The 13,700-nt window shown below is 36.9% G+C and overlaps 1 protein-coding gene across 14 annotated transcripts in view; it reads right to left on the reverse strand.

The window, feature by feature from the left end:
• LOC105214797 (collagen alpha-2(IX) chain) overlaps nt 1–13,700 on the reverse strand; it is a 409,572-nt gene that overhangs the window by 107,969 nt on the left and 287,903 nt on the right. For all 14 annotated transcript variants that reach the window (XM_054230416.1, XM_054230413.1, XM_054230415.1 and 11 more), the window contains 2 exons: nt 12,566–12,723; nt 4,089–4,226 (listed from right to left, as the gene is read on the reverse strand). In XM_054230416.1, the coding sequence (XP_054086391.1) occupies nt 4,089–4,226; nt 12,566–12,723 (296 nt within the window). The remainder of the gene's footprint in view (nt 1–4,088; nt 4,227–12,565; nt 12,724–13,700) is intronic.

The following is a 13,700-nucleotide window of genomic DNA, read 5'->3' on the forward strand; positions in this document are numbered from 1 at the left end:
TCTACTTTTAGAAGTGCTTTCAAAATATTCCACAGCATTATACGCCCAAACATTGCTTCCCCGCTCGCATCATACATACGAGTACATACATATATGCCATTCTTTTGCCTGCTAACTGTGCCTTGAGGCGACGCTAAGGAAGCGACTGCATTGCCAACTAAGCAGCGTAAGAGCTTGTTAATAGCAAGTTGCATGCTGCACTTGTGGCAACAATAGCCTAAACTAACATTTTCACAGTGAGTTACGCCGCTCACAATGGCAAATATAATATGTGTATATATCCAATGGTGTGTGTATGTGTGTGTATGTGCTTATGTATGCTAATGTGCAAACTGCATGCCTCTGCGCAAACATGTGCACTCTCTCTCTGCATGTGGGTGTGTGTGTTTGTGTTTTTGCTGAAAATTTGCTGGCAAATGTGTGTGATTTTGTGTTGGCCGAGGGCATAAAAATATTTGCTTTGTTAGGAGATAGCAAATTTTCTTGCCTTCCACTGCCAAGTAGCTATGCCACTTACATTGTTGCATACACTTACAATATACATATGTGTGTGTGCATATATTCATATGCGAGCGTAAACATTTTCACTTTTATGTCTGTTGATTCTACTCATCATAGCCGTACATGTGTGTTTGTGCGGGATGTGCCGCTTTTCTTGAAGACACACCAAGGACACAGCCGTTTCCTAGCCGCCGGCTATGCCGACAATTTGAGCTGTTACATAAACGCTGTGGCATCATACTTTTAATATCTCGTATGCTTTGTAGCCAGAAGTAAAGCAACATACTCGTAATGTAGTAGGCTTGGTTCTTCATTGTGAGGAAGTGCATCTACTTAGTGGTGTATTGCAAGATATATGTTTATTTTTCAGTTATTGTCGTTTTTTACTCAAAAAATCAGCTACTTGACCTTTGTTTTCTAATATTGGTAGATTACTTATTGAACACTTAGAAGCTTAATCACTACTTATTCCTCACTGAAAGTGATTTAACAGCATAAAATGAGAAATTTTAGTTTATTTTCGTCCGTCGTACTCAAAACTAATCAGAATTAAATAAGGAGGGTTCATAAATAAGGTCGAAACATTTGAGGAATTTTTTAACGTAGCGTTGTGGAGTTCTAGGACATATTCAAAGATTAGTATGAGCTCATTTGAGTCTAAATAAAATCATATATATATGGGTAGCTATACCCTCAACTATATGCCCATACAATATTATAAAATCTTATGTAATTAATACTTCTACGCATTGTACTTTGGGTTAGACGATATATAACTAGTAGACTATCATAAGATCTTATTTTTCCAGTTGGCGTTACTTATAGTGTAAAACAAATTAAATGAGTCAGTCCGTATCTACAATGAACACCCATATACTTTATAAGACGATATCCGCCTCCTAGAAGACTTCAGCCTACACTCTATTCTGATCTAACTCAATAACGCCAAAACATTTTGCTTATAATTCAATTACTGAAATTGAGGAATACTACATATTTTATTTTTCTCTGTTATTCTTTTTCTCTCTCTCTCATTCTCTTCCTCTCTATCACTCTTTGTCTCTCTCAATCTTTGTTTACATTCTTAGTTGCAGTACCTAAGAATGTTTAAATATTATAAATTCTCTCCTGCAATCAATTGATATTAAGAATGGTATTTGAAAGCTAGAATAATGGAAAAGAGGAAAAAATACTTTGCCAAGTACAACACACTGTGTTCCTTCACATTTTGCTACACTGATTTCATACTTTCCTCTGTTGTTCTCCAAGTTCTTCTTCTTCTTGGTTGGCGTAGAAACCGCTTACACGGTTATAGCCACCTGGTCCTTCCATCGGAGTGGAGGTCTCCCTCTTCCTCGGCTTCCACCAGCGGGTACTGCATCGAAAACTTTCAGAACTGGGGCACTTTCGTCTATTCGAACAACATGACCCAGCCAGCGTAGCCGCTGTCTTTTTATTCGCTGGACTATGTCTATGTCAATATCGGCCCAAAAGTGTCTTAAGTGGTAGGACAGCAGTGGATGATGTCGCCAGAAATAGGCGACTTCAATTCTACTGGGTGACAGGCCACAAGGGCATAGAAGGTAACGAGATAGTGGACGAGATTGCCAAACGAGGCGTAAAACTGTCATCCGAAAATATGATGAATGTTGATAGACCTATACACTGTCTATATGATGATCTAGACAGAAAGTTGGTAAAAAAGTTCAAAACGCGCTGGAAGAATATACCGGGATGCAAAACCGCCAAAGTTATGTGCAAGGCGGTAAATAAGTAGTACACGAAATTTCTATTGGCGCTCGATAGAAGCAAATGTAGGAATATGATCGGCATACTCACTGGTCACTGTCTTGTGGCGGTGCACGCCTACAAGATGGGGCTGATAGATTGTGAAGGCTGCAGGAAATGTCAAGAGCTGCGCAGTACGTTAATCTGGAAGAGATTTCGTTGGTAAAGCCACAAAGCCTTTTAAAATTCACAACAAGCGCTGGCATCCTAAAGGATGACTACTCCTCATTAATCAAGTGACGGCACTCCATCTGGTTTCACAAAGGACCAAAATTGGTCTATATGTGGCGTTGTAGCCTGCCAGAGTAACCTAACCTAACCTATGTCTATGTCGTCGAACAATACATACAGCTCATCATTCCATCTTCTGCGGTATTCGCCGTTGCCAATGTTTAAGGGACCATAAAGCTTCCGCAAAACCTTTCTCTCGAAAACTCCTAGTGCCGTCTCTTCGGATGTTGACACCGTCCACGCTTCTGCACCATAAAGTAGGACGGGAATGATGAGGGACTTGTAGAGTTTAGTTTTTGTTCGTCGAGAGAGGACTTTACTTTTCAATTGCCTACTTAGTCCATAGTAGCACCTGTTGGCAATAGTGATTCTGCGTTGGATTTCCAGGCTGACATTGTTATTGCTGTTAATGCTGGTTCCCAGGTAGACGAAATTATCTACAACTTCAAAGTTATGACTGTCAACAGTGACGTGGGAGCCAAGACGCGAATGCGCTGACTGTTTGTTTGACGACAGGAGATATTTCGTCTTGTCCTCGTTCACCACCAGACCCATACGTTTCGCTTCCTTATCCAGTCTGGAGAAAGCAGAACTAACAGCGCGGGTGTTGTTTCCAATGATATCGATATCATCGGCGTACGCCAGTAGCTGTACACTTTTATAAAAAATTGTATCTTCTCCGTTTAGCTCTGCGGCTCGAACTATTTTTTCCAGCATCAAGTTAAAGAAGTCACACGATAGCGAGTCACCTTGTCTGAAACCTCTTTTCGTAGTGAACGGCTCGGAGAGGTCCTTCCCGATCCTGACGGAGCTTTTGGTGTTGCTCAACGTCAGCTTACACAGCCGTATTAGTTTTGAGGGGATACCAAATTCTCCAAGTTAATGTTCAAAAATATTCTCCTCCTCAGTTATTCACGACTGCATTATAACGTTATCATCTCAACAAAATTTTTCAAAAATTAATAACAAAAATCGTAGCTGTTTACATAATTGATATTGTAGATTACAAGCATAAACCATTTATTTTCAATTTTCGTATTCCTCTCGCCACTCCACAATCATTTCCCATTCCAATCAATTAGCCGCTAATGATTTATTTGTGCAAGGCTTCCTGTGAGCGAAGTGAGTACGATTGCACACTCGAAAATTCATATGAATTTCCTTCCGTTCGTTGCTGTTGTAATGCACCAATGCGCACTCATACATACACAACGTTAGTTTATAAAAACAAATGCATGAGTAAAAGTACCGGTGCATTATTGCACATTTCCACTTCACGAAGAGGTAAATAAAGACCCTCTGAGCACATTAAAGCAAAAAAAATGTCTACATAAGTATATATACAGTTATTTAGGTATATGCTGCTTACAGTTATTTCCGATTGCACACGGCGTATCGCAAAATTGATTGAGTTATTCTGCTGCAGCTCACCGCATGATTGCTCAACAGCGAGCGCAGTTGAATTCAAAATGCTATGCTGTACTTATGCTATGCTATGTTTATCTGCATCTGTGTTTATATGTGTGTGTGTTTGTGTTTGTGTGTTGTGCATTTCTGCATTCACTTACCGTGAGTCCAGGCGCACCAGTCTTGCCCTCCTTACCCGGCAGTCCGGGTGGGCCGCGTATTGTTTCACGTAATATTTCATTATCTTTGATTGCTTCTAGGATATCAGACGCGTTGCACGTACATTTGCCAGTGTATTTCTGCAAGAAAATAAAAAAGCACACAAATAAATAAGTGAAATAAATGAGCAAATAGTTAGTCAGCTCATAAATGGTTAGCAAGTAGTATGTGCGCGCAAGGCAAGTAAATACATAAATAAATGAGCAATTGTTAAGACACGGAAGTGTTGCAATAAAAATTAACGGTTACAATTAATAATGAAAAATGTTGAGCAATCGAAAGCCCCAAAGGTGATTTAGTGCGGTGTGTGGGGTTATTATTTATTACGCTGCGCTACGAGGAAATTATACAAGGAGAGAGTTCTCTGAGATATTTTTTTTAGTCCACCTCGGCATATGAGTAACTATTATAAGGTTACCTCGGCTCTTATATTACGATGAGATAAAATAATTCTATTTTGGAAACAAATATAAGATATTTTTTTTTTTCCAAAACCAATCCTAGATGACCGGGGATTTTGAAGAAGTTTCGATTAGTTCTTTAGGCGTTTAGAGTTACTATATGTTTTGGAGGTTAGAAAAATAGCAAAGATAACAATCAGTTATATGATGACACAGAACGAGGGAGATTTCGAGATAAAATTTTGGAACTTTGAGACTTTGAATGAAGCTGAAGGTTCCGTTTGGGTGGGTAAAATGCAGGTATGATACGGTAGACAAGTAAGGAAGTGTTAAATTCGAGTGTAAGCGAACATTTTATACCTTCTCAATTTATTTATTTAATGTTATTGAGATAACACACGATTCGGATATATATATGTCATATATACGACATAAAGTCCACTGGAAGTTTGAAAATCCGTAAATTTGGTATATAGAGACTAGAGGAAGTATTGGTTGATTTTAACCAAGTTATAGTCGATTTTCGACGATTTTTAGACGAGCGATGTCATACTAGAAATGAAGTACTAGTGCACAGATTTGTTCCGATATCTTGGAAATTGTAAAGTGAACGACTCATATGTACTATAAATGTGTGGTATAAGGAATGTAGGGCATGGATGAACGAACCGAATTCGTCTATTTTTAAACTATACCATTTGGATCACAAAACAATGTTATGAACCGAGTTTCATTGAAATTGGACGAGCAGTTCCATTATACTAACCTTAGCAGCCTTTCTGTTCCATCTTTACCATAAAACCTAGGGTTTCTCAAAACAAAAATCAATTTCAGTCACACCCAAAAATATTTAATATTTTTTATTTATTCGAATCAAAGACCACCCTGTATACAATCTAAAAATGTACGAGTATACATCTGTTTATATACGACTATACCATAAAAACGCATAGCTATTGTATACAACAGTGCCTATTTCACCTTCACTATCAACATCACAAAAGCTCTTACATATTTACATACATATGTATGTATCAATACATATACATGTGTATGGGTATAAAGCAACGCTGGGCATTTGTCATTTTCACATAAATTATAGCCAACTAGAATAGTATAAACGATGCCACATTTCCGCCATTCTCATACCGTTTGCCACGTTACTGTTATCTATGCACTACCATCCAACACCATACACCATCCAGCATTTACACGTTGCTATATGTACTGTATGCCACATACCGCTTGCAACGTTTGTCGCTTGTGTCATCCTATGCGCCAATTCGTTTCTAAATGATGGCATATTGTATGCAAACGCTTCAATTTCCATAATTGCCTCGAAATTATAGAAGGTATGGTGCCGCATGACAACAAGAACAACAACAACAAGAATAACAACGTCAACAACAATAACAGCCAACACTTCAATTCAACACAATATGGAGTGCACTCAAACAGGCATGCCATAAATTGGGAATACTCATTTACAACTCACAATACTAAAATGCGTGTGGCAAATGAAAAGCACATACATGCATGTCTACATACTCGTATATATGTCTGCATGTATGTGTGGGCGTATGTGGTGGCTAAGCACGCGCTGTCTAGCACTATAAGCTTTCTAATGCCCGGCATCGGTCAAAAATTTCGCAAAAGCAATAACAACAATCAGCGATATTCGGCGGTGTTGCACAGTGAAAAGAGAAATGGTATGTATTTTGCACCATCCGTTGAATATACATATATGCATTCACTGATTCACATGTATGTAAGTCTATTCTGCCTTTAAATTAGAGTGGGCTACACGCAAATATCTTCAATGGAATCTGCTGCGTGCCCAAAAACGCTCATCAGGCTTTTTCGAAATTCATTCATTTCATGCGCCATTCATTCGGAAATACTACACACATATCATGTCTAAATACAGTTTTGGCATATAAACTTTGTGGCAATAAATTGAAAATTTATATTAGTTAAAATATTTCCAATATATGCACACTAAATTCGATTCGCTGGCTTTTATCATTCACACTTTTCGTTGCAATCAAGTTGTTTACAAACACTGTTTGTATCGAAAAATCATTTTAATAAATTACGAATTCGTTTGCGAGTCAGCTAAATTCGTTAGGTATATACAGATGTATATTTTTTTAAATTGTATTTTGAATTCGCATTTCGGATATATTTGGGCTAATAATCCGTTATAGACACAAGTGTATTCAAAAAATATATTTGTATTTACTTTTATAAAATTTCAAAAAGAAATAATAAGAAGAACAATTTAAAAATATTATAGTTCTAAAGTATAATATTATTTTTGATGGTTGATCATTCTGAAAATAGAAATCAGATTTAAATAGAAATGGAAATGCAATATTTCGACAAAATATCCAAAAATTTACTGCGCTGATATATCATATGATTTTTTTTGTTTACTAACAAAGCCTACTGGAACCGGAAATGAAAAAAATCCCGAACCGGAAATAGCCTTGCAGGAACCGGAAATGAAGTACTCAAAACTGAAGTGAGGAAATGGCTGGGACCGAAAGCGGTAAATCAAGAACCAGAAATGACTAAACTGGAACCGGAAGTGAAAAATCCGGAACCGGAAATAGCTTAATCGGAGCCGAATCCGATTTGGTTGGAACCGGAAGTAGTAAAACAGGAACCGGAAATAGCAGGGCCGGAAGTGAAAATTACCGAAAATTAAAATCCGGAACCAAAAATAGCTTGGCCGGAATCATAATATTTTACCATGGTCTATATACAATATTTTGACATGGTCGTTCATCGAATAACAATCGACCTAAAATAAGGCGATATAGCTAACACTTTTCCTGGAGAAAAATCTTGTAAACACTAGTAATAATATGTCTTCAATACTTTCTTTATAATATTCGAAATCTCAACATGTTTGTTAAATCCTAAAAATCAATTCTCTAACCGCCATATATGTATATACGTATATACAATCAACGAGATGTGTACTAGAGACCCTAATGCATCAACCATATATGAACAACCCCCAGAACAGCGTCAATATGCGCATGTTGACACAAATTCCAGCTTGTAAATGTGTGCTTTGTGAATGCAACAGCAACAACAACAATGCAGGCGCGTGCTTGTAAAGCGACAACGGAAATAAATACCTGATTTCCCTAGACGTCAACGTGTTAGTGCTGGCGGATTTACGCCGTTTGTCACACGCCGCATTGCATCTTGCATTTATGACCGCTGGCATTTGGGGACGGCCATATTTGCTGTTGTTCTTGTTTGTACAGTAAATGCGTTCTATTGGCATTCATATTTGGCTCACACAGTTTGCACGCGTGTGTGAAGTGAATGCACTTCCAATTTGCTTGCGATTGAAACACTATGATTTCACATGTGGCCAAAGGAGATAATGATGGGATTGTGTTGTTGTATTTATCATTCATATGTGTGTATATGTATGTGTGTGCATATGCTTACATGCACTTTAGAAATATTAAAGTGATTGCAGATTTTGTTACACGCGAGTTTGATATTGAATGGAAATAATTATATTCATTATGAAGGTTTTACGAGTTGGTAGAAAAAATAGTTCTAATCTTACATTAAGGTAGAGTTGTCTGAAAATGTATAATAAATATCTTTAAAGTGTTAATTAATTGAAATTAGTATTCATCTCGATTGGAATAGGTATATTTCGGAATGAATGAAAGTTTACGAAGATCTCATCAATGATTTAAGGGGTTAGGAGTAGTCAGGATTTTCAATATATAATTTTTTTTTCATTTTCGGTAAATGTCATATCTTAAAAATATTCTCTAAAAATTTGAAGTTTATCCGATAATTGCTTTTCGAATTATTCGACAAATAACAAAGAAAGATCGCTCAGCCTATCCAACACGCTAGTGTGAAACTTTAAATGCGTTTTTCTCAAAACTATGTTTTTCGAACTGGTGACAACTGTAACTCGAAAACCACTCAGTAGATTTTAATGAAAGTTATACAGTTTTTAGAATACATAATAAACTCAGGTCTCATCGAAAGATTTTTTTGTTTTCAAAACTCTCGATTTTTTAAGGACAATTAACTGCTGATTTTTTGACGAAAATCTAAAAAAAAATTCCTGAGGCCGCCATTTTGTTAATTTTTGAAAAAAAAAGTTTGGTTCATGCCAAGGATTATCTATTTATAAAACTAATTTTTTTTATCCGATCGATTTTAGATGAATCTCCAAGGACTTCTGATTGTCACCGCAAGGAAACTGGCTCAACACAGACAGCTATAACTTTGGAAATTATAACTTTTTTTTTAAATTTTCGTGACTTTAAGTCAAAATATTGTATAGTAATGCCATATTATTACATTTGTAAAATAACATGATTTAATAGCAAAAAAAAAAATACTGAAAATTCTAATTTTTTCGTGTCTCTGACTACCCCTTAAGGATTTGAGCCCTTAGCACTGTTTAAATAACTCCATAAAAGAAGAAGAGTATATTTTCAGAGTAATCTTGTTGAAACCAGTAATTTTCAAGCAGGCGTATGCCGACATAATAAGTTAGCATTCTTCGATATCGATTTTTTTGTTCCTTTGTTTTGTCTGAAAAAATATTCCCCTCGAGTGTCCAACCAAGCATCAATTACCTTCCGATAATGCCACGAGACAATGACATTTTTGGGACTATACATGAATCTTCTGTGCAAATACATTAATTTTGCTTAACAGTCGTCAGAAGGCGTAAATTATGTCTAACCTACTCAAACACTTGTTAAATATCAATGTCATACAATGTTTACATACTTACATGACATGTAAACATTTAATTATAGCAGAATTTATACTAGTTGTTTGCTCGATTTGCTATATATCAAGGTTTGGTCTAACTTACTAACTCACGTTTTATATATATTAATGAGATATTTAGAATGTAAAAAAAATTTAATTTTAGCTTGTATATACCAAAAAAATCGCGGATACCTTAAAAATACTGTTTCCGATTATACAAAAAGAAGTTTTACTTTACCATTCTCATTCCGTACAAGTAATTTTTTCATGTCTGTTAAAGAATTCAATATACTTTTCTACTATACTTAATATTCAACACCCATTTTATGAAGCAAAATACATTTCAATTCGAACTAAAAGGTTTCTCTGATTTTCAGATTGTACACGACAATCAAGTCGTTGCACTACATAACTCCCATTCAAACAAATAGCCCTGCTCGACTCATTTGGTTTACCACTTATTAACACTAAAACAATATAAATCCATATGAGTGCATAGCGCACATCTGCTAATAACTATAACCTGTCTACGTGGAATAAGCATACATTTACCGAAGCGCGCAAGTGTGTTTGCCAGCGCTTCCGTTAGCATTGCAACAAATTAAAGCCCTTCAACAATCGCGTTAATACCGCTAAGTAGACAATTATCGGTTTTTGCACAAACACACACACACACCCACGCGCATACATAACTGCATGTAAACATTCATAATGCTGCAATCGTAAATAAATAGGTAAGCCAGCGGATTTTAGCCAAACACGGACACAGCAAAACACACACACACACAGGTTCATTTGTATATATGTGAGTGCGCTCATCGAAGCCGAGTAGATTTAGTGCAGCATTTGCAGTTAATTTGCGTTTACTTCGTTTGCATTTATAAGTGCAGCATTTACACAGACACTAATGCATATGTAATGGTTGTATATGTGTGTGAATCAGGTGTGTGTTAGCAAATCAATTGGCAGCCGATAATAGGCAACTCACCGTACTCATTGTATTCATACATAAATATGTATGAGCATATTTCTAACGCTGCCGCTTAATAGCTTAGCACTGTTGTTGCAACATTGACTTCTATGCAACGTTATATATACATATGTCTGTGTGGGTGTTCATGGAAATCTGGCAACTCGGTGCGCTCGTGCGTATGTGTGCTTTTGTTCGGTGCATTTGCAATTGTGTTTATTATGCACTAATTATTGTACAATTACTTGTATCAGCTGATAATTGCGAAATGCATGTGAAATATGTGTTCAAACTATAAACCGTTAGCAGCTTAGCACATGCACGTGTGTGTGTGTGTGTGGCGTATGGCGCTTACAATGGCTGACAATCACAGTCGTCGAACACACATAAGCTTTCACAGTTTGCAGCAGATAATAACCTTAAACGGCAACTAAGTGCATAATAGCGGATTTATACAGTTATTAGTGATTGATCAGCTGATTGCTTTATTGCTTAATGACAGTTGGAGGAGTATGGTATTTGTTGCCCGAAGGCTTTTAAACAAATGAAGGGACAATTTAAGATTATTCGTTGATTATAAGTGGTAGCTGATTGAGAATTATGCATATACGTCCGCATTAAGCTTAGAAGCATCGGTATAATTAAGTATATTAGGTTGGCAAATATCTCCCATCCGTCTTTTTCTTTTGAATTTCACGGCTATGTATAAAGCGCTACAGTCTCTGGCAATACTATACACCTTTGATAGGTCTTGACATAACCTACAAAACGATGCTGTGCATGATTAGTTAGGATATTACGTTCAACAGTTATAGACGTGTAAACATGGAGTTCACTAACGCTGAAATTCGCGCTATTTTAAAGTTTTCCTTCGTTAAGGCAAATCCACTAGAGAAGCGTTCCGTGAGATGAATGGTGTTTGGGGGATGGAGCGGAGTAATGGTTTTGACGATTCAGAGTGGGTGAAACCGACACCATGGATAAGCCAGCCGGCGGAAGACCTGTGACGACGAATAGCGATCAAATCATGGAAAACATCGAGTTGCACCGGCATGTGGCATCTCGTGACATCGTCCAAGAGATGGGAGTTACTCACCAAACCATTTTCAACCATATGCAGATGGCTGGATACACAAACAAGCTCGATGTTTGAGTTCCGCATGATTTGACGCATGAAAACCTTCTGGACCGAATTAACGCCTGCGATATGCTGCTGAAATGAAACGAACTCGACCCATTTTTGAAGCGGTTGGTGACTGGCGACGAAAAATTGATCACATACGACAATATCAAGTGAAAACGGTCGTGGTCGAAGGCCGGTGAATCGTCCGAAACAGTGGCCAAGCCGGTATTGACGGCCAGGAAGGTTTTGCTGTGTGTTTGTTGGGATTGGAAGGGAATCATCCACTATGAGATGCTCCCATATGGCCAGATGCTTAATTCTATCATCTACTGCAAACAACTGGACCGCTTGAAACAGGCGATCGACCAGAAGCGTCTAGAATTGGCCAACAGGAAGGGTTCAGTGTTCCACTAGGACAACGCAAGACCACACACTTCGTTGATGACTCGTCAGAAGCTACTGGAGCTCGGATGGGATGTTTTATCACATCCACCATATAGCCAGCCATATAGCCAAGTGATTACCACCTGTTCCTGTCCATGACTAACGCCCTTGGTGGTACAAAGTTGAACTCAAAAGAGACTTGTGAAAAGTGGTTGTTCGAGTTCTTCGCAAATAAGGGGGGGGTTCTTCTACGAGAGGGGAAAGAGAGTTGAAAACAGATTATCGAACGAAACGGCGCATATTATAACTAAATCCGATCACTGTCACACTTTATATAAAGCATTGAATAAAGACCAAAAAAAGCGGAAGCGAGATATTTGCCAACCTAATATTATACAATATTATTGTTGAGCTCGTTTTGGTTAGCAGCTACCTGAGGGATCTTATAAATCTAATTCTTCTTTTTAAAGCTGATTGATTAGATTTTAATGAAAATTATTTTTGAGTAGTAAGTAAGTTATATAAATTTCGAGATTTACTCCCACTTGATTTTTAACAGAAATACTTTATTTTCTAATGATTTCTTATTACTGTTTTATAGTATTTATTCTGAGATGCAAAAGTATGTAAATGATTATTCTCTACATACTTCCATTCATATTTTCTTTTATAAAAATCATAATTTTTTTTGAAATTCTAAGAATTTTTCACTCTACAATATGCAGAACATAATTTTTATTTTGCTTATAAATTATTGGTACTTACCGCATCGGCGCCGGTGGGAAAATCAACGAAGGGCGGAAAAGTTGCCGATTCACCTTTAGGGCCTGGCGGCCCCGGTGGTCCCGGTGGACCACGTATGCTATCACCGGGTGGACCTTTAGGGCCACGTTCACCTTTTTCACCTTTACCCGTGCGATAGGCTGCAATAAAGAAGATAGAAATTACAAATATGTTTAATATATTGTAAATATCTTAACTATAGGGCTACATGGCGTATACGTAACCTATGGAAAATAATGTATATATTAAATAAATGCGTCTGTTTTAGTCAATTTTATGAATACTTCGTGCGGATATTGTTTAAAGGGCTAGCAAAATGCAATAAAAATTATATTATAAAAACACAATGGTTGTGCAGCATTATCCGACATATTACACCTGCCAGCATAAGAATCTCTGTTTTACTCTTCCTAAAATGTGTTTAATATTTTTTCACCGCTTTATGGTTTGCTTTTTTTATGTTATGTTTTCTCTTCTGATTTTGCATAAAAAATGTAAATTTTTATGGAACGAAATTTTGTTACCCTTTACCACTGCTCTCCACTGCATTTATGTGTATGCAAATGCGTTACACACACTCACACACATATTTGCATATTTGTTGGCGTTGGATATTAACTTGTATGTTGCACAAACATTGTAACTTCATGTGAGTGTGTGTGATGGCATTAGCTCTCGTTGAAATGTAAATTTGTGAAAAACGCAATAACAAGCAATTTATGTCATGTGTGGCTTGTTACACTTTATACATGAATTCATTTGCTATTCTATACACTTTGCGCACTCATACACACACGCACGCACACATAGATATGTGTTGTAAATTTACAAAAATATGCAGGTTTATATATAAAAAAATTTTGCATTTTTTCCACAACCATCCTGTGGGTGCTATAAAGTTGCGAGCGCATGCGCCCTTATCTACGTGTATATACAGCGCCATACATATTAATATTAGTGGAAATGAAAAAAAGAAAAAACTGTCTGCTGCAGGTATTGCGCATATATTCGTTCGCAAAATTTATTTGTAGAGAAAAATGTATGTGTGTGCACACATACATATATGCAAATCCATTTTAGTTGTGCAGGTTTTTGCCTTCACTTCATTCATTTTCAT

This window comes from Zeugodacus cucurbitae, chromosome 4 (assembly GCF_028554725.1).
Source record: "Zeugodacus cucurbitae isolate PBARC_wt_2022May chromosome 4, idZeuCucr1.2, whole genome shotgun sequence".
NCBI lineage: Eukaryota > Metazoa > Arthropoda > Insecta > Diptera > Tephritidae > Zeugodacus > Zeugodacus cucurbitae.